The sequence below is a fragment of the Hyperolius riggenbachi genome, chromosome 12, assembly GCF_040937935.1.
Source record: "Hyperolius riggenbachi isolate aHypRig1 chromosome 12, aHypRig1.pri, whole genome shotgun sequence".
NCBI classification, from domain to species: domain Eukaryota; kingdom Metazoa; phylum Chordata; class Amphibia; order Anura; family Hyperoliidae; genus Hyperolius; species Hyperolius riggenbachi.
In genome coordinates this window covers 15,972,660-15,994,475 of record NC_090657.1, presented here as the reverse complement: position 1 = coordinate 15,994,475, position 21,816 = coordinate 15,972,660, and the positions used below count along the sequence as shown (strand labels likewise).

Sequence of the window (21,816 nt, the reverse complement as noted above, 5' to 3'; positions counted from 1 at the left end):
TACAGAAAGGGTTTTGTGTGTTAACGCTAAATAACAATAATGCTTTAACGCTAAATAACAATAAGGCTTTAACGTTAAATAGCGATAAGCGGCAAACGGATTAGCGGCAACACCATGCGCCATTATTCTCAGGCGCCATTTTCAGATGTAAGCCTCCAGTTACACTGTTGACCTGTCTGCTGTCTCCAGTTACATTGCTGACCTGTCTGCTGTCTCCAGTTACAGTGGTTTAACTGTCTGTCTGTTATCTCTAGTAACACTGATAGCCTGCCTGCTGTCTCCAGTTGCACTGGTGATCTGCCTGCTGTCTCCAGTAACACTGATAACCTGCCTGCTGTTTTCAGTTACACTGATGTGCTCTCTCTCCAGTAATACTTGGAGCATTTCTGCTGTCTCTAGTTACACTGTTAACCAGTCTGTGCCTCCAGTAACATCGATGACCTGTCTGCTGTCTCTAGAAACAGTGATGACCTGTCTGCCGTCTCCAGTTACACTGGTGGCTTGTCTGAGGTCTCCAATTACTGACTTGTCTGCTGTAACCAGTTACATTGATGACCTGTCTGCTCTCTCCAGTAACACTTGGGGCCTGTCTGCTGTCCCCAGTTACACTGGTAACCAGTCTGTGCCTCCAGTAACACTGATGACCTGTCTGCTGTCTCCAGTTACATTAGTGACTTGTATGCCATCTCCAATTTTACTAGAGACATGTCTGCTGTTTCTAGTTGTAATGGGGACTTGAGTGCTGCTTTCATATAGAACAGCGACGTCTGGGTTTCTAGTTAACTGTCTTCTGTTTTACGTTTTCTGAGCTTCAGGCAATCCAGAGAAGAGCAGGAGGCAGTAAGATGCTCTGTTGTCCATCAGTCCTGTGCCAATATTACCCCATCCATCTATCCAAAGCCATGCTTTGACCTCCCAGTGACAGGGTGACCATGGGACACACAATTCCTCTCATTGTCTACAACTTCCTCTTACCAGACAACCTTCCTTCCCATTCTGATACCAGAATTCAATCCGTAGATAATAAACTGCTGAAACCTTATATAATAACATAATCAACATGAAGTTAAAGCAGAGCAAAAGCCCAAAAAACAAAGCATGGCATGACTAACACTGCCTGGCATACTTCCATAAGTAGAGTGCTGAACAACATATATGATCCACCACACCTGGCCTGGAGTGAGCTACAAGCACTGCAGAACAGGGGTTGGATTTTGTGGGTTTCATGGACTTTCCAGCGGAGATAGGAAAAAACACAGCGAAACATTATTAGCACCTTATGCTGTAGTAGGTTAAAGAAAATCTGAAGTGAAAATAAACTTATGATATAATGATTTGTATGTGTAGTACAGTTAAGAAATAGAACATGAGTAGCACAGATAGGAGTCTCATATTTTTTCCAGTACAGGAAGAGTTAAGACACTTCACTTGTTATCTATGCAAAAGACCTTCTCTGAGCTCTCCAACCCAACTTGGGTTGGCCATAGTGCTGTTTTCTGAAGCACTTATATCAATCTGTCTCTCACTGTTTTTTGTTTGTTTAAAGGGGTTCTGTGGAGGGTTAAAAAAACCCCAAAAAACTAACACTTACCTGGGGCTTCTATCGGCCCCCTGTAGCTGTCATGTTCCGCGCCGTCCTCCTACGATCATCCATGGCTCCCGGAGACGCGAGCAGGAGCAAGCATTATTTAGTCTAGTTAGACAAATAATTAGGCCAGACCGGTGGCGGGGAACGGGTGATCGGGGGTGGACGGCGTGGGACATGACAGCTACAGGGGGCCGATAGTAATGTTTACAAAGGTGGAACAGGGCATAGGTATAAGGAAATATACAAATATATCAACTTGCTTATAAAACAAAAAATAGAGATAGCACAGAAGTGATTTTAGCAGAGGGTGGAACTGTTCATCGCGTTGGCGGGAGCATGCTAAAATCCTAAAACTTCAAACAAGCTACTTGACCGTTCTGCAGAGCCATGGCAGTGCCTCACCTTTAAATAGTGGTGATGTGGTACAGACCATCTCCCTGCCCTTCTCACTTTTACACAAATTATCTCCAAAGATGATACCCAGCCTGTTTGAACAGAACTTGGCTATATGATTTTATGGCCATTCAATTCAAATAGTGGCTCTACAGGAATTGGCCCAGTGCCATGTACAATATGTGAATTCTTAAACCCACTTTAGGTCTGGTTCATTCTATACGCATTGCTGTGCACATTTCATGAGTGCGTATGGTGTGCGACATGCAAGAATGGCAGAAGTGCATAGAAAACACTTCAGACGTTCCTTCTGTATGTGCTGCGCAGCAGTGTGATGCGCTATCACACTGCTGCACGCTTTTTTGGCAAAGAGCGGTGCTGATCCCATTCACTTAAATGAATAAGATCACCTGCATGATGCAGCTGGCTATGCAATCGCATGTGTTGTGTTCTGAATGCACGGCCATGTGCATTGCCTAATGTGAACGAGGCCTTCCTGATCCTGCAGTTTATGCAGTTTCTGGCTTTTCAGATTCCGTAGAGCTGTAAGCTGTCTTTTTCAGACTTCACAAAATCCACTGAGGTATGTATTTCCAATCAAACCGCCTCAAGCATAAAAAGGGTTACATTAAAAACGCTGCAAAAGTGGCCACTTTTGTAGCATTTTTTATGTAACCCTTTTTAAGCTTTTGATTCAAAAAAGAGGAATCTTGTAAAAGAGCTGTGCAGGATTGTAGTCGATACTACATTTAGTCCCGCTGATACACAGGTGAAGCTGTGCACACTCCAGCACCCTGGTCATTTGAGTGCTGCCCTATTCTTTGTTCGGCCTCCTATGTATACACTTTCGGTCAGTCTCTGGCAACGGACACTGGATGTCCCCGTGGCACAACTTCTACAGGGCATATTCAAAACACTGAAAAGTTGTCATGTTCAGCGAGCGTACAGCAAATTTATCGTACTTACTTTGCAAGGTAGTGTGTGTTGCGCAAATGAGCTTGACCCACGTTACCTTAGTAAGACTAGATTTGTTAAACACTTTTGGACCGGACGGCTCTGGCCCCTTTAAAGAGAAACTTTAACCCTTTGGGGACTGGCTACCTAACCCCCCCCCCCTTAAGGACCAGGCCATTTTATATGCGGGGGGGGGCACATTTGGGGGGGTTAGGCAGTAGGATCTCCAGTCTAGCTAGCTGGGCATGGTGTCCCCTGTGTGGCCAGGTGTCCCCCGTATTGCCAGCAGCCTTTACTCACCTCCCTGGGTCCAGCAATGAGCAGCTCTAGCCCCCTCCACTGTTGCCGGCATCCTCGCTCGCACTGACGTTAAGTTCATCAGAGCGAGCGAGGATGCCGGCCAGAGTGGAGGGAAGCGCGATCGCCGGGGTACCGTCAGGAAGGTGAGTGGATCCTCTTCTTCCACCTCAGACCGGCGCAGCTCTATTGGTGATCACTACATTCGTCCGGCAATCGTAGTGATCACGTGATCAGGAGCCAATCGCTATAGCTCCTGATCACTGAGGGGAGATGTCATATAACAGCTTAATCTCTCCTCTCGGGTGCGCATGATCACGTCAGGAGCGGAAACGGCAGGCGGCGTAAATCCTATGTCGCATCAGGCTTAGGCAGCCACAAGTGCAGCATAGGATTTACATGCGGCGGTCCGGAAAAGGTTGACCAAGGATTGAACGTCATCGCAATCACTAGTTGATACCTCCTTTCTCATGAAAAATCTTTACATTTTCTCAAATAAATCATCAATGAAGTCTGTGTGGCTGATATTGTGGTGAAACCCCTCCCACAGTGTGATGTCATATCCATGGTCCTGACAGTTTCCTTTCTGTGATCCTTGTTGCACTGTGGTAAATGATGGCTGTTTACAACTGCCAAGCAAGCAGTGTCTCCCTTTGTGCATAAGTATATCTATTAAAAAAAAAGAACAAAAAAAAAAAAAAAACACCTTTCAGTCTATCGCATTGTTAGTGGGTGGTAGTGGGTGACAATGGCAGTTGGTGTTGTCTAATTTTTTCTTGTCTGCCAGTAGTAATCATGACCCGCAGGCTCATCGTGGATCAAACTACATAACCGAGTTACATGGCGAATATCAATCACTTCTTGCACTCTTTTATTTCTCACTTTGCAATGTATTGATTTATTTTTTTGCTTTAACTACTTTTTTCAGTAAAGATCCTCTTTATGACCAGAGTTGTCCTTTTCCAATTTTGTATTATAATTACTGTGTTTGGCTCACTAAAATCAGGAGGTCAGGTGCCAGTGAATTTGGCTCCTAACCAAGATACAGAAGCTCTGCTGTCAGTGTGACAGCAGAGCAAGAGGGTGCAGCGACATGAACAGTGGCGCAAACGGTGAGAGGGATGAAACTGCACAGCGGTGCTTATTAAGATCTATGTCCTAGCAGGAATAAGCAGCCACAAACAGGGCATGGATTTAAATCATTAAAGAGAACCCGAGGTGGCTTTGTATAACGTTAGTGGGGCACAGAGGCTGGTTGGGCACACTAACACCAGCCTCTGTTGCCCCATGGTGTGTGTCAAAGACCCCCCTGCTCGCCGCTATCCTTCCCGCAGTGCTGGCGACACGCAGCGCGTCGCCAGCACAATGTTTACCCTAGCGCTGTCTGTCAGCGCCGCTCCCCCGCCTCCTCCGCATCGCCGCTACCCGCCCTCGTCCCTTCCCTCCAATCAGCGTGAGGGAAGGGACGAGGGCGGGTAGCGGCGATGCGGAGGAGGCGGCAGAGCGGCGCTGACAGACAGCGCTAGGGTAAACATTGTGCTGGCGACACGCTGCGTGTCGCCAGCATTGCGGGGGTATAGCGGCGAGAAGGGGGGTCTTTGACACACACCATGGGGCAACAGAGGCTGGTGTTAGTGTGCCCAACCAGCCTCTGTGCCCCACTAACGTTATACAAAGCCACCTCGGGTTCTCTTTAAAGAGACTCTGTAACAATTTTTTCAGCCTTAGTTCTTCTATCCTATGAGTTCCTATGCCTGTTCTAATGTGCTGGGGCTTACTGCAGTCTTTCCTAACTGCACTGTCTCTGTAATAAATCAATGTATCTTTCCTCTGTCCTGTTTGTCGGGCTAAGGCTTTGATTGTGTGGAATGTGCAGGGCTGCTTGTGATTGGTAGAAGCGATACACACCCTCTGCAGGCCCCCTGCATACCCACACACTATGCTTAGCTGAGCCTATTAGAAGCTGGTTAGTTTGTTTGTAAACACTGCCTAAAACTGTTAATTACAAGCCAGGATTGCAGCAGAGAGTGGCAGAAACAGCACAGAGGGGCACAGGAGAAAATAAGGAATAGAATGGTATGCTTTTTAGTGTAAGAATATTAGAGTACAGATTCTCTTTAAGGTCCGGAAGCGGTTAAATGAATGATCAACCACCCTTCCTGAATAAAAATCTGATAAATTGGAAAGTGGATTTTTTTTCAGATTAAGAATCAGACGCATGTCCCAAAAACCATGGCAATCTGCTGTCAGTGAATGCCACCAACCAAGAATTGCCACCAACCAACCAAAGTGTCTTGGATCAAGCAGAGTCCATAGACTTTCAATGGATATTGCTTGGCACAGTTTAGGGATTACTCTGCAGATGGTGTGCTAGCTTTAGGTGATTAGAGAGGGCTAGAACCTCCGCTTTTCAGTTCACGAGTCGCGAACTTCCGCAAAAGTTCAGTTTGCGCGAACTTTCGCGAACCGCAATAGACGTCAATGGGGAAGTGAACTTTGAAAACTAGAAACATTTATGCTGGCCACAAAAGTGATGGAAAAGATTTTTCAAGGGGTCTAACACCTGGAGGGGGGCATGGCGGAGTGGGATACATGCCCAAAGTCCCGGGGAAAAATCTGGATTTGACGCAAAGCAGCGTTTTAAGGGCAGAAATCACATTGCATGCTAAATTGGAGGCCTAAAGTGCTTTAAAACATCTTGCATGTGTATACATCAATCAAGGAGTGTAGAGTACTGCTTCACACTGACAGACCAAACTCACTGTGTAACGCACCGCAAACAGCTGTTTGTGTTGTGATGGCCGTGCAGGCCATGGCGGTTTTCAAGCCCATATGGTCGGGCTGAGGTAGCTGAATGACAGAACAAAAGTGACTGAGTGTCCAGCTGATCGAATTTGGTCTGTCCACAATGAAGCAACGAACTAATTATCTTGGGTGTGCCATCCCTCCCCCCGCCCCCCTCCGAGAAACTCATATAGCCGGCAGTCATTGCTTCATTGTGATATGCAAGCCCCTTCACCGCAGCAAGGTAACGATAAGGGGAATTGACACATGTACATGCCTTTTGTTTTGTTGTTGCAGCTGCAGTTCAGCCAGAAAAATTAGTTAGGCATGTACACGCACCAGAAAAATTATTATAGTGGTCGCTGCTAGCAGCGTCCTTAAAAATTCAGGAATCTGCTTGAAGTCCTGGACCCTGTTGGTGATGGCGGAGAAGGCAGTCAAGCGGCTGCAGGCAGAGATGCTGTGTGGGGAGCGACTTAGTCATGGGGCAGGCAGTCACACGGCGTGCAGGCAGAGATGCTGTGTGTGGGGACTGGCTTAGTCTTTGGGCAGGCAGTAGCCCTCCAGGATCCTTGCCTCATTCATTTTGATAAAGGTGAGGTACTGAACACTTTTGTGACTTAGGCAACTTCTCTTCTCACTGACAATGCCTCCAGCTGTGATGAAGGTCCTTTCTGACAGGACGCTTGAGGCAGGGCAAGACAGAAGTTGGATGGCAAATTGGGAAAGCTCTGGCCACAGGTCAAGCTTGCGCACCCAGTAGTCCAAGGGTTCATCGCTGCTCACAGTGTCTACATGCAGACTTAAGGCCAGGTAGTCGGCTACCTGCTGGTCGAGGCGTTGGTGGAGGGTGGATCCGAAAGCGCTAAGGCGAGGTGTTGGACTAAAGAATGTCCGCATGTCCAACATCACCATGAGATCGCTGGAGCGTCCTGTCCTTGCCTGCGTGGACATGGGAGAAGGATTACTGCCAGTGGTACCTTTACTGCGTTGTGCTGTGACATTACCCTTAAATGCATTGTAAAGCATAGTTGCCAGCTTGTTCGGCATCCTCTCTTTCCTTTCCGCCACTTTGTGCCTATACCGAGGGTCTAGTAGCGTGGCCACCCAGTACAGCTCATTCCCCTTGAGTTTTTTTTATACGGGGGTCCCTCAACAGGCTGGACAGCATGAATGACGCCATCTGCACAAAGTTGGATGCAGACGTACTATCCATCTCCTCTTGCTCTTCCTCAGTGATGTCAGCAAAGTTCTCCTCATCCCCCCCAGCCACGAACAATACCACGGGAAAGTTGAGCAGCACAAGTCTCCTGCGGCGCCTGCTGCAGTTGTTCTTCCCCCTCATCCTCCTCCGCCAAAACACCTTCCTCTTCATCTGATTCCTCTTCCCCACACAAATCTTCCTCCTCCTCCTCCACCCCCCTCTGTGCTGCCGCAGGTGTTGAGGAATCATCTGCTTCTGCTGAGAATTGATCCCACAACTCTTCCTCCTGTTCTTGTTCCTGGTCACGCTCCTCCACAGCTTGATCCACCACTCTACACACGGCACGCTCCAGGAAGAAGGCATACGGGATCAAGTTGCTGATGGCGCCTTCACTGCAACTCACCGGGTTTGTCACCTCCTCAAACGGCCGCATGAGCCTGAAGGCATTTCGCATCAGTGTCCAGTACTTCGGCCAGAACATCCCCATCTCCCCAGACTGTGTTCTTTGGTTATAGTTGTATAGATACTGTTTGACGGCTTTCTCCTGTTGTAGCAGGCGGTCCAGCATCAAGTAGGGTCGAATTCCAGCGAGTCGGGCTATCACAAATCAGGCGTCTAACCGGCAAGTTGTTTCTCCGCTGTATATTGGCAAAGCGTGCCATGGCCGTGTAAGACCGCCTGAAATGCCCACACACCTTCCTGGACTGCTTTAGGACGTCCTGTAAGCCTGGGTACTTAGACACAAATATTTGAATTACGAGATTCAGCACATGTGCCATGCAGTCACCGTTCACAAATTCAAAGCAGAAATTAGATTGCTGCCGTTGTCACACAACGTGTTGCCGATCTCCAGTTGGTGCGGGGTCAGCCACTGATCCACCTGTTTGTTCAGAGCAGCCAGGAGAGCTGCTCCAGTGTGACTCTCCGCTTTGAGGCATAGGCCCTGGGGAGCTGGGTCTTTGTAGCTGGAGAGGACATCGCACCAGTAGAGTTGAACTGCCACTCAGCCAAGGAGGAGGAGGAGGACGACAGCGAAGAGTATGTAGCAGGTGGAAAGGAGGTGGCAGCAGGCCTGCCTGCAAGCCGTGGGGGTGTCACTAGGTCCGCTGCACAGCCACAAATTCCCTGCTAGCCAGCGGTCACCAGGTTGACCCAATGGGCTGTGTAAGTAATGTACCTGCCCTGACTGTGCTTGGCAGACCAGGCATCGATAGTCCGATGGACCATTGACCCAACGCTGTGTGCCAGAGATGACACCACTTGCCTCTCAACTTCATGGTACAGTTTGGGTATCGCCTTTTTGGAGAAATAATTGCGGCCTGGTATCTTCCACTGCGGTGTCCCAATGGTCACAATTTTTCGGAAGGCCTCAGAGTCCACCAGCTGGCAAGGGGGTGACTGGCAGACATTGGCTTCTTCCGCTCAAAGATTTCCCTCACGGACACCTGGCTGCTGCTGTGGGCAGAAGAGCAGGAACTGCTCAAGGTGAGAGGTGGAGTGGAGGAGGGAGGCTGTGATTGTGAAGGTGCAAGGGAGAAAGCGTCTGAAGATGATGCACCTGAAGGAGAAAGAGGAGAAAGAGGGTGCCTTTGCTTTTGTGTGCTGTTTTTCTTCAGGTGCTCTTCCCATTGCAGTTTGTGTTTTTTCTGCAGGTGCCTTCATAAGGCAGTTGTCCCTACATGGGTGTTGGCCTTTCCACGGCTCAATTTCTTTGGTGGCAGAGAGTATAGATGGCAGTGCTCTGATCTTTAGCATACACACTAATACATTTTCACACCGCTGAGCCACCCTGGGGTGTGGGCACTATGGTGGCCTCAGCAGTTGACGTTGAAGGGCATGTTGGCTGGCTGTCCATAGGTGGCAATACATGGCGCCGGACACTGCCACCAGCTGTTTCTGACAAGCTCCCTCTGCTTCTTTCAGGACCTCGTCTCCTCCTACTCCTCTCTGACTCCCCCTCTGAACTGTCCTCCTGGTCATCATGTCTTAGGATCCCACGTGGCATCCGTATCATCATAATCATCCTCCCAGCTTCGCTTGCCTCAGACACCTCATAAACTGCACCAACAGCAGGTACTTCATCATCCTCCTCCTCACACCTTACGTCCATAGTGTCGCCTAACTCAGACATATGAGGTGATGTAACTTGCTTAGCGCCTTCATCTTGTTGTAACAAGAATGGCTGTGCATCAGTGATTTCCCCACCAAATAACTCCTGCAAAGTGTCAAATGCAGCGGAAGTGGTGTTAGCTGGTGGCTGCGGAAGATGAGGTGTTCTGTGTCAAATAGTCAACCAAATCCTGACAATCTTGGGAGTTGAAGGGACGTGCCTTCTTCTGAGCACTGTACTTTGGGCCAGGGCCACACAAAATTACATCAGCACGACCTCGAACAGAACTGCCGGGTGGCCTTCCTCTGGCTCTGCCCCTACCTCTACCTGTTTTGTCCATATCGGGGGGGATGAAGTGAAAGGTGTGCACGGACTTGACTAATACAATGTGCAGTCACCCAGGTGCAGTGAAAGGTATGCAGTGACTGGTATTACAATAAAATGTGCAGCTGTCTCGTGTATCAAAAAAGGGCACCTGGAAAAAAGGGCGCGGGGTATAGCCGAAATTTTAAGTTTTAATGCAAAACCATATTTTTCGTTTAAGAGGTTGTAAACAAAAATTTAGTGCTAAATAGGTTAAATAAACGGAAATGAAATGGCAAAATACCATCTATAACAAAAAACGAATTATGAAATGAAACGTCAAATAGCGTCTATAACAAAAACGATATTTACACTTGTATTAAGCATAGCAATGCAATGGTATATTTTACAGATATTTTACTGCAATTATACCTAACTGTAGGCTCACACAGATCTCTCCCTATCCCTAACCCCTAGACCCCCTCTTTGTTTAAATATACATAATTTAATAAATTGTACATGATATTACATATATTGTGCTGTAACTATACCTATCCTTACTCTCACACGGAGCCCTCCCTGTACCTATCCCTAACCCCTAGACCCCCCGTGGTGATGCCTAACCCTAACCACCCCCCTGGTAGTGTATATTGTACTGTAACTATACCTAATACTACTATCACACAGAACTCTCCCTGTACCTATCCCTAACCCCTAGACCCCCCGTGGTGATGCCTAACCCTAACCACCCCCCTGGTAGTGTATATTGTACTGTAACTATACCTAACACTACTATCACACAGAACCCTCCCTGTACCTATCCCTAACCCCTAGACCCCCTGGTGGTGCCTAACCCTAAGACCCTCCCTGGTGGTGCCTAACCCTAACCACCACCCCCTGGTGGTGCCTAACCCTAACCATCCCCTAACCCTAACCATAACCCTAAGATCCCTATGGTGGTCCTAACCCTAAGACCCCCCTGGTGGTGCCTAACCCTAAGACCCCCCTGGTGGTGCCTAACCCTAAGAGCCCCCTGGTGGTGCCTAAGCCTAACTACACTCTTGTGGTGCCTAACCCTAAGACCCCCCTGGTGGTGCCTAAACCTAACCACCCTCTGGTGGTGCCTAAACCTAAGCACCCCCCCTAGTGGTGCCTAACCCTAAATCTCCCCTGGTGATGCCTAACCCTAACCATATACACCTGGTGGTGTATATTGCACTGTAACTATACCTAACCCTCCCTGCACCTAACCCCTAGACCCCCCTGGTGGTGCCTAACCCTAACCACCCCCCTGGTGGTGCCTAACCCTAACCACCCCCTGGTTGCGTATATTATACTGTAACTATAGCTAACCCTCCCTGTACCTATCCCTAACCCCTAGACCCCCCCTGGTAATGCCTAAACCTAACCATCCCCACCGCACAAACACCCTAAACACATATAAACAATAATATAGTTAATCCTTAAAATACTTCTCTACAAATAACATGAATAAAATAATTTATATATTTGTAATAGAATAAATAGCCTTAAAATAGCCTTAAAATCACGTATACATTAATATTATAAATAGAGAAAAGTATATATAAATATATACAATACAATAGATAGCCTTACAATCACGTACGCATTAGAAATCTTAAAATAACAGTAATATTAAAAGCGATATTTTAGTAACTATAATCAACGCATTATAAGTGTAAAAACAAAGTTAATACCAAAAGCGATGTATTTCTAATACAATAAGGTTGAAAACGGTATTTACGCATTATACATATGAAAACGAATTTTTAAATGATCAAAGAAGTATAAACGAAAATTTAGGTGTTATACTTTTGTAAGCGAAATTTTAAAACAAAAAAATAAGTAAAAACTGCAATAAGCGAAATTTAAAAACGAAACAATAAGTATAACACAAAGTCAAAACGAACTTGTAAACAATATTTGTTATAAACCTTATTCTGTAAACGAAAACGTTTGTTAACACGATCCCTGTAACCGCTATTTCTCGGGCGCCCTTTTTTCCTGTCGGGCGCCGAATAGCCGATATTTTGCATTGCAGTCTATGGCGGCGCCCTTTTTGTCCACTATCCCTGTGCGCCCTTTTTTACTAGCACCGCAGCTGTCACACAGGTGCAGTTAACAGGTATGCTCAGAGTGGTATATTACACAGAACAATTATGCAATGATGGGTATTACAAATGTGCACCAGTCACACACACACAGGTACCGGACAGGCACAGTGACACTGCGTGCGCTCACGTAGGTAGGTAGGTGCACTGACTGAAGTGAACAACAGGTAGCTTTATGCAATGATGGGTATTACAATGTGCACCTGTCACACACAGACAGGTACCGGACAGGCACAGTGACACTGCGTGCGCTCACACAGGTAGTCACTGAATGTGCTGGGCCTGGCAGTGGCACAGCACGAATTACCAAGACTGTCTATGCAACACAAGTGTCTGGGACGGACACACACACACACAAAAAAAATTAGATCACAAAAACAAGATTAGCTCTCAAAAGAGCTGTTGAGGGGTGCTTTCTTAGCAATACGAATCAGCAAGGAACAAGCTAACAAGCCTACAAGAGCCTAACTAAGCTTTCCCTAATGTCTCTGCACAGCAGCTCTCCCTTCTCTAATTACTGCAGGCACACGAGTGAGTGAAATGGGTGACGCTGCCTGCCTTTTTTAAGGGGGGTGGGGCTCCAGAAGGGAGTGTAGTCTGCGGTTCTCCGCGATCGCAAACCCCGGAAGATCGCCGGTTCCCGTTCGCCGGCGAACCCTTCCGGGCCATCTCTATAGGTGATGACTGGCCCTCCATCCGCAAAAAGTTGCTGGTCTATGGCCACCTTTATTCTCTCATTAATGTCTGCTTCTTTTTCCTTTCATGTAGCAGCAGGCAAGTCCTGATTTATTTATTTTTTTTACGGCGAAAAATTATGTGTTTTTGTGCTAACATGCGCCTGTAGATGGTCTTATTTTGAGGTGAAGATCCATCTGAAGGGTTTGCAGAGACGTTGTTATAGGTTTAATGTATAAAAAGCATAAAAGCCAAGCAGAAGAAAACAGAAAGCTGGGAAAGAAGACATAGCGCAAAGCAGCTACACACTAACTGGGGCTCAGCACAGATACATAAGAGTAATACGTAAACAATGTGATTGGCTTAAAGAGAATCTGTACTCTAAAATTCTTACAATAAAAAGCATACCATTATATTCCTTATGTTCCCCTGTGCCCCTCTGTGCTGTTTCTGTCACTCCCTGCTGCAATCCTGGCTTGTAATTAACAGTTTTAGGCAGTGTTTACAAACAAAAGACTGGCTTCTAATCAGAGTATCATAGGCTGAGAACTAGCTTACTATGTGACTCATGCAGAGCTTGGAGGGGGTGTGCAAAGCTTCTGCCAATGACAAGCAGTGCTGCACATTCCACACATTCCAGCCTTAGCCCACGACAGAGGAAAGGAGATAAGATTTATTACAGAGACAGTGCAAGTAGGAAAGGCTGCAGTAAGACAGACCACATTAGAACAGTAATAGGAACTTATAGGACAGAAGAAATAAGGCTCAACATTTTGTTACAGAGTCTCTTTAAGAAGACCATCAGAGATGAAATGGACATATATCACAAAGGGACATATTACCAGATTGCTTCCTTGCCCTGTAAGGAATGGGGAACTCGCTCTACATAATCCCCCCAGCTGGCATCCTCTGGTCTGCTTCTTTTTGCCTGAGGTGGGCTCCTTTTACCTCTGTGCCAAAAAGATGCCTTCAAGAAGAAGAAGGGTTCGTGCTTCATCCCGTACTTATCTAGAGGAAGAAGAAACTAATGTCCAGTAAAACATACAGCTAAGGTGGGACACAGAATATATAATACATAAATACAAAACATCTGAGCGAGTACTTGTCCTGTTACCTGGCAGAACTTTATCAAAGTAGAGCGTCAGCATAAAGTAGAACACAGTGTCCAGGGTTAGACTGATATAGCTGAATAAGATGTGGGCAGAGTCACCTGTCACATCAGAGAAGAAGACTCCCTTCAGGTCATTTTCCAGGTGGACACTCTGAAACCAGAGAGAAACCATGTCTACCAGAATGCCTCATGTCACAAGCAGGTAACCCTTGTGCCATTCAAAGCAAAACTTTGAACATTTGATAAAGAACATTTTCTTGTTACTGAACATTAACCAGAAGACCGGAGAGGGAGGAATACTGTTCAGAGCAAGTGTGCACATCTCTCCCACACTTTGCCCTGTTGTACATTACTTTTGACAGCAGGAAGCACTATCTGTGTATCTGCAGGTAATAGTAGGAACAAAATCAGTAAAATCTCAAAGACAAAAAAAAAGTGAAATCAAGAGCCAATATATAGTCCTGGCCAAAAGTTTTGAGACTGTCAAAAATATTAGTTTTCACAAAGTTTGCTGCTAAACTGCTTTTAGATATTTGTTTCAGTTGTTTATGTGATGTACTGTAATATAACTATAAGCACTGAAATATAATTATAAGCACTTCATACGTTTCAAAGGCTTTTATTGACAATTACATGAGATTTATGCAAAGAGTCAGTATTTGCAGTGTTGGCCTTCCTGCAATTCGACTGGGCATGCTCTCAATTTTGAAAGAAAGGGGGAGAACCGAGAGCCCGATATGGTGAAGTATGTTAATGAGGTGATGTCTGATGCAAACACACACAATGGTTATACTCACAAGGACGGGTCGCCTCCAAGGCAACCACTGGATAAGCAGGCGGGGAGAAATGTAACCTGACCCCGCTCAGGGTTAAGAAGTCGCTCTCTGTAGATAGAAGGAAATGGGGATACACCCCTCCACCAAGGGTGGACTAAACAATTATGTGGTATAACAACAGAGGCGCCAAGTAGAGTAAAATTAGTTAAAATTGTTAAAAAGGAGGAAGTAGGTGGACTCACCACCCTTCTGAAAAAATGGCCAGACGACGGGCAGGTTACTTCAAAGTAACATTAAAGTAACATTTAATATGAGCTCCAAAAGTGCAACGCGTTTCACGGGTAACAGTCCCGCTTCTTCAGGCAAACAATTTTTGGAGGGAGCAAAGTCGGGTCAAGAGCCAGATATAGCGCCTCTGTGGCTGTGTGCTCTCAATTAACTTCTGGGCCAAATCCTGACTGATAGCAACCCATTCTTTCATAATCACTTCTTTGAGATTCTTAGAATTAGTTGGTTTTTGTTTGTCTACCCGCCTCTTGAAGAATGACCACACGTTCGTTCTCAATGGGATTAAGATCTGGGGCGTCTCCCGGCCATGGACCTAAAATTTCAATGTTTTGGTGCCCGAACCACTTAGTTATCACTTTTGCCTTATGACACGGTGCTCCATCGTGCTGGAAAATGCATTGTTGTTGGATTGTTGGAAGAAGTTGCTGTTGGAGGGTGTTTTGGTACCATTCTTTATTCATGGCTGTGTTTTTTGGCAAACTTGTGAGTGAGCCCACTCCCTTGGATGAGAAGCAACCCCACACATGAATGGTCTCAGGATGCTTTACTGTTGGCATGACACAAGACTGATGGTAGCGCTCACCTTTTCTTCTCCTGACAAGCCTTTTTCCAGATGCCCCAAACAATTGGTAAGGGTCTTCATCAGAGAATATGACTTTGCCCCAGTCCTCAGCAGTCCATTCACTATACTTTCTGCAGAAGATCAATCTGTCCCTGATGATTTTTTGGGAGAGAAGTGGCTTCTTTGCTGCCCTTCTTGACACCAGGCCATCTTCCAAAAGTCTTCGCCTCACTGTGCATGCAGATGGGCTCACACCTGCCTGCTGCCATTCCTGAGCAACCTCTGCACTGGTTGCACTCCGATCCCACAGCTGAAACCTCTTTAGGAGACGATCCTGGCACTTGCTGGACTTTCTTGGACGCCCTGAAGGCTTCTTAACAAGAATTGAACCTCTTTCCTTAAAGTTCTTGATGATCCTATAAATTGTTGATTTAGGTGCAATCTTAGTAGCCACAATATCCTTGCCTGTGAAGCCATTTTTATGCAACGCAATGATGGCTGCATGCGTTTCTTTGCTGGTCACCATGGTTAACAATGGAAGACCAATGATTTCAAGCATTACTCTCCTTTTAACATGTCAAGTCTGCCATTCTAACCCAATCAGCCTGACATAATGATCTCCAGCCTTGTGCTCGTCAACATTCTCACCTGAGTTAACAAGACGAGTACTGAGATGATTTCAGCAGGTCCTTTAATGACCGCAATGAAATGCAGTGAAAAGGATTTTTTGGGATTCAGTTAATTTTCATGGCAAAGAAGGACTACGCAATTCATCTGAACACTCTTCATAACATTCTGGAGTATATGCAAATTGCTATTATAAAAACCTAAGCACCAACTTTTCTCATTTTCAATATTTTTGACAGTCTCAAAACGTTTGGCCAGGACTGTAGTGTAGTAGGTCTTAATTCAAAGAGTTATTAAAAAAAAGGTATACTTACAAAGTTGGGTCAGTACACTGGGCAGAATCCAATCCTACTTGGTAACAACCCTCCACCAAGGATGGATAAACAATAGTAAATCGTGAATAATAGAGACACCAACGAGTTTATAAAATAGGTTAAAACAGTTAAAGAGACACTGAAGTCTATTTTTTTTTACCTTATTTACATTTGCAGCCAGCTTCAGCATTAAATTCCAAGTGGATTTGCTGCATTCTTGCGGCAGAACGAGGTATCAAGAAATAGCACAGCAAAGTTCCACGACTTTACAAGGCTTCACCTCTCCCCGCCCCTTCAAGTAAAGAAGACGGAGAGGGGCGGGAGAGGGGAAGAGTGACTGGATAAGAGGCAGAGCTACTGTGCACAGTTCTGCCTCTTCTGGGAAGGAAGATCTGCAAGCTTGTGGAAGTTTGTTGTGCTATTTCTTGGGCATAAATACCTCGTTCTGCCGTGGGAATGCAGAGAATTTGCTTGGAATTGAATGTTGAAGCTGGCTGCATATGTAAATAAGGTAAAAATAGACTTCAGTGTCTCTTTAAAAAAAGGGAGGTAAGTGTGGATGTACCTCTCAAGATAAGAGTCATTGGGTTTGAGGCAGAATGATGGGGTAAATGGAAAGGTATATGATAGATATACTCACAAGTCAGGGCTACCAATTAGGCAACCACTGTGTAGGTAGGTGAGGAGATTAGGCCTGTCCTCATTTAGGGTTAAGATGTCGCTCTCTGTAGATTAGGAGAAGAAAGGGAATTCAACCCCTCCACCAGGGGTGGATGCTGATATTGTAAGAACAGAGGCGCCAACAGAATAAAATATATATCTAAAAACTTTAAAATTCCTCGGGAGGCGGTGGTGGACTCATCTCCCCGAAGCAGACAAGATACTGTCGGTTTTGGTACAAACAAATGTATTTATATACTCCAACATACAGTGCAATGCGTTTTGTGGGTATATTCCCGATTCTTCAGGCAATAACGAACAGGAGTACACACAGTGCAGTCTTTGTTTGTACCAAAACCGACAGTATCATGTCTGCTTCGGGGAGAGGAGTCCACCACCGCCTCCCGAGGAATTTTAAAGTTTTTAGATATATTTTATTCTGTTGGCGCCTCTGTTCTCCTTACAGTATTCTTGTTAGTGCTTCTTCAAATCAGTAGCATGATACAACTGGCCAGATCCCTAACCAATGATGGAAGATCTTCTCTGGGACTCCCAGTGTTCTAGGAGCAAAAGCAGCTCCGGGCCGCTCATGAGGCGTGGTGAGGCAGGTTCCTCAGGCAGCGGAAGTGGGGCGGGGGTCCGACCCTTCCTGGCAGCCACCCCCTTTAGCTCGGCAGCCTCCCACAGCCAGGCGGGCTTCCACAGCCACAGCTAGAGGGGGTGCCTGCCAGGAAGGGTCGGACCCCCCCGCACACCTGGATCCTCTGGTCTGCACTCCCCCTACAGCTATTAGCACGGTGTACAAGTATCAGGCAGTGATGACTCACACCTCCTTAAGTTCCAGCACTGCATTCCACTGCTCGTCACTTCCAGCAATGCTTCTGCAAGTACAGTGGGCGCCATTGCAGAAAGTGACGAGGAGTGGAATGCAGCGCTGGAACACGGAAGGAGGTGAGTGATTGCTTCCCCGCCCGCTGCCTGATACTTGTACACTGCGCTAATAGCTGGAGGGGGGGGCGCAGACTGGGAGGGGGGCCGCTGTACCTGCTGCCCCCAGTCCTGGCTGCTACCCCCTCCAGGCTACCCATACTAAGGGCAATTATACTACCTATGGGGGGGGGGGGGGGTATCCTCACAAGTTTGCCTAAGGCGGCAAAAAGTTTTGCCTCAGGCGGCCCTGAGCAAAAGAAACCCCCCACTGACACTTACCTCCATCAACCCTACTGCAAATGCAAAGTGGGGGAAGATGCTCAGTATAACTTCCATGAATTTGGGCAGATTCCTCATAAGAAGAAGCAGGCTGGACACCGACAGTATGAGTGTGATGAAAAATCCTGCAATAGCGGTAACCCTGGGATTCCTGAAGAGGGCGCTCAACATAAAGGTGAAAGATATCTGGATAAGGTAAAAGTAAACACAAAGCAGAACTGGAGTCATGTAGTGATTACTCTGCAGTGTAAACACCCCATAAATCTTATACCCTCCACCACAGAGTCACTTACCGACGCCAGTCCATAGAGGATGAAGAGAAGAACAAGGACAACGTTTGAGCTCTCCCAAAACACAAACATCTTCACAACAAGCGTCATCAGATTGGCTATAATGAGAACGTACACAGTGTACAGCAACGCCCAGGATGACCTGCAAAATCACAGCAAACAAGTCCTTAGAAAGAATATGTATCCTACCAGCATTAGTCACTGCAGTCTACTCCAGGATTACTGAGATATGTATATTACCAGCACTAGTCACTGCAGTCTACTCCAGGATTACTGAAATATGTATACTACCAGCACTAGTCACTGCAGTCTACTCCAGGATTACTGAAATATGTATACTACCAGCACTATTCACTGCAGCCTACTCCAGGATTACTGAAATATGTATACTACCAACATTAGTCACTGCAGTCTACTCCAGGATTACTGAAATATGTATCCTACCAGCACTAGTCACTGCAGCCTACTCCAGGATTACTGAAATATGTATACTACCAGCACTAGTCACTGCAGCCTACTCCAGGATTACTGAGATATGTACACTACCAGCACTAGTCACTGCAGCCTACTCCAGGATTACTGAAATATATATACTACCAGCACTAGTCACTGCCGCCTACTCCAGGATTACTGAAATATGTATACTACCAGCACTAGTCACTGCAGAATACTCCAGGATTACTGAAATATGTATACTACCAGCACTAATCACTGCAGCCTACTCCAGGATTACTGAGATATGTATGCTACCAGCACTAGTCACTGCCGCCTACTCCAGGATTACTGAAATATATATACTACCAGCACTAGTCACTGCAGCCTACTCCAGGATTACTGAAATATGTATACTACCAGCACTAGTCACTGCAGCCTACTCCAGGATTACTGAACTATGTATACTACCAGCACTAGTCACTGCAGAATACTCCAGGATTACTGAAATATATATACTACCAGCACTAGTCACTGCAGCCTACTCCAGGATTACTGAAATATGTATACTACCAGCATTAGTCACTGCAGAATACTCCAGGATTACTGAAATATATATACTACCAGCACTAGTCACTGCAGCCTACTCCAGGATTACTGAAATATATATACTACCAGCACTAGTCACTGCAGCCTACTCCAGGATTACTGAAATATGTATACTACCAGCATTAGTCACTGCAGAATACTCCAGGATTACTGAAATATATATACTACCAGCACTAGTCACTGCAGCCTACTCCAGGATTACTGAAATATGTATACTACCAGCATTAGTCACTGCAGAATACTCCAGGATTACTGAAATATATATACTACCAGCACTAGTCACTGCAGCCTACTCCAGGATTACTGAAATATGTATACTACCAACACTAGTCACTGCAGCCTATTTCAGGATTACTGAGATATGTATACTACCAACACTAGTCACTGCAGAATACTCCAGGAATACTGAGATATGTATACTACCAACACTAGTCACTGCAGTCTACTCCAGGATTACTGAAATATGTACACTACCAGCACTAGTCACTGCAGCCTACTCCGGGATCACTGAAATATATATACTACCAACATTAGTCACTGCAGAATACTCCAGGATTACTGAAATATAAATACTACCAGCATTAGTCACTGCAGTCTACTCCAGGATTACTGAGATTTGTATACTACCAACACTAGTCACTGCAGTCTACTCCAGGATTACTAAAATATGTATACTACCAGCATTAGTCACTGCAGTCTACTCCAGGATTACTGAAATATGTATAATACCAGCACTAGTCACTGCAGTCTACTCCAGGATTACTGAAATATGTATACTACCAGTACTAGTCACTGCAGCCTACTCCAGGATTACTGAAATATGTATAATACCAGCACTAGTCACTGCAGTCTACTCCAGGATTACTGAAATATGTATACTACCAGCACTAGTCACTGCAGCCTACTCCAGGATTACTGAAATATGTATACTACCAACACTAGTCACTGCAGCCTACTCCAGGATTACTGACATATGTATACTACCACCACTAGTCACTGCAGCCTACTCCAGGATTACTGAAATATGTATACTACCAACACTAGTCACTGCAATCTTCTCCAGGATTACTGAAATATGTATACTACCAGCACTAGTCACTGCAGCCTACTCCAGGATTACTGAAATATGTATACTACTAGCACTAGTCACTGCAGCCTACTCCAGGATTACTGAGATATGTATACTACCAGCACTAGTCACTGCAGCCTACTCCAGGATTACTGAAATATGTATACTACCAGCACTAGTCACTGCAGCCTACTCCAGGATTACTGAAATATGTATACTACCAACACTAGTCACTGCAGCCTACTCCAGGATTACTGAAATATGTACTACCAGCACTAGTCACTGCAGCCTACTCCAATATTACTGAAATATGTATAATACCAGCACTAGTCACTGCAGCCTACTCCAGGATTACTGAAATATGTATACTACCAGCACTAGTCACTGCAGCCTACTCCAGGATTACTGAGATATGTATACTACCAACACTAGTCACTGCAGCCTACTCCAGGATTACTGAAATATGTATACTACCAGCACTAGTCACTGCAGCCTACTCCAGGATTACTGAGATATGTATACTACCAACACTAGTCACTGCAGCCTACTCCAGGATTACTGAAATAGGTATACTACCAGCACTAGTCACTGCAGCCTACTCCAGGATTACTGAAATATGTATACTACCAACACTAGTCACTGCAGCCTACACCAGGATTACTGAAATATGTATACTACCAGCACTAGTCACTGCAGCCTATTCCAGGATTACTGAACTATGTATACTACCAGCACTAGTCACTGCAGCCTACTCCAGGATTACTGAAATATGTATACTACCAGCACTAGTCACTGCAGTCTACTCCAGGATTACTGAAATATGTATACTACCAGCTCTAGTCACTGCAGTCTACTCCAGGATTACTGAAATATGTATCCTACCAGCACTAGTCACTGCAGAATACTCCAGGATTACTGAAATATGTATACTCCCAACACTAGTCACTGCAACCTACTCTAGGATTACTGAAATATGTATACTACCAGCACTAGTCACTGCAGCCTACTCCAGGATTACTGAAATATGTATACTACCAACACTAGTCACTGCAACCTACTCTAGGATTACTGAAATATGTATACTACCAGCACTAGTCACTGCAGCCTACTCCAGGATTACTGAGATATGTATACTACCAGCACTAGTCACTGCAGCCTACTCCAGGATTACTGAAATATGTATCCTACCAGCACTAGTCACTGCAGCCTACTCCAGGATTACTGAAATATGTATACTACCAGCACTAGTCACTGCAGCCTACTCCAGGATTACTGACATATGTATACTACCAGCACTAGTCACTGCAGTCTACTCCAGGATTACTGAGATATGTATACTACCAGCACTAGTCACTGCAGCCTACTCCAGTATTACTGAGATATGTATACTACCAGCACTAGTCACTGCAGCCTACTCCAGGATTACTGA

The 21,816-nt window shown here is 45.7% G+C and overlaps 1 protein-coding gene across 4 annotated transcripts in view; it reads right to left on the bottom strand.

Annotated features, from left to right (window-relative positions):
* The window catches only part of LOC137542408 (ABC-type organic anion transporter ABCA8-like), a 219,540-nt gene that overhangs the window by 121,090 nt on the left and 76,634 nt on the right, over positions 1–21,816 (bottom strand). For all 4 annotated transcript variants that reach the window (XM_068264299.1, XM_068264298.1, XM_068264300.1 and 1 more), the window contains 4 exons: positions 18,281–18,419; positions 17,988–18,173; positions 13,555–13,702; positions 13,283–13,448 (listed from right to left, as the gene is read on the bottom strand). In XM_068264299.1, coding sequence (XP_068120400.1) covers positions 13,283–13,448; positions 13,555–13,702; positions 17,988–18,173; positions 18,281–18,419 — 639 coding nt within the window. The remainder of the gene's footprint in view (positions 1–13,282; positions 13,449–13,554; positions 13,703–17,987; positions 18,174–18,280; positions 18,420–21,816) is intronic.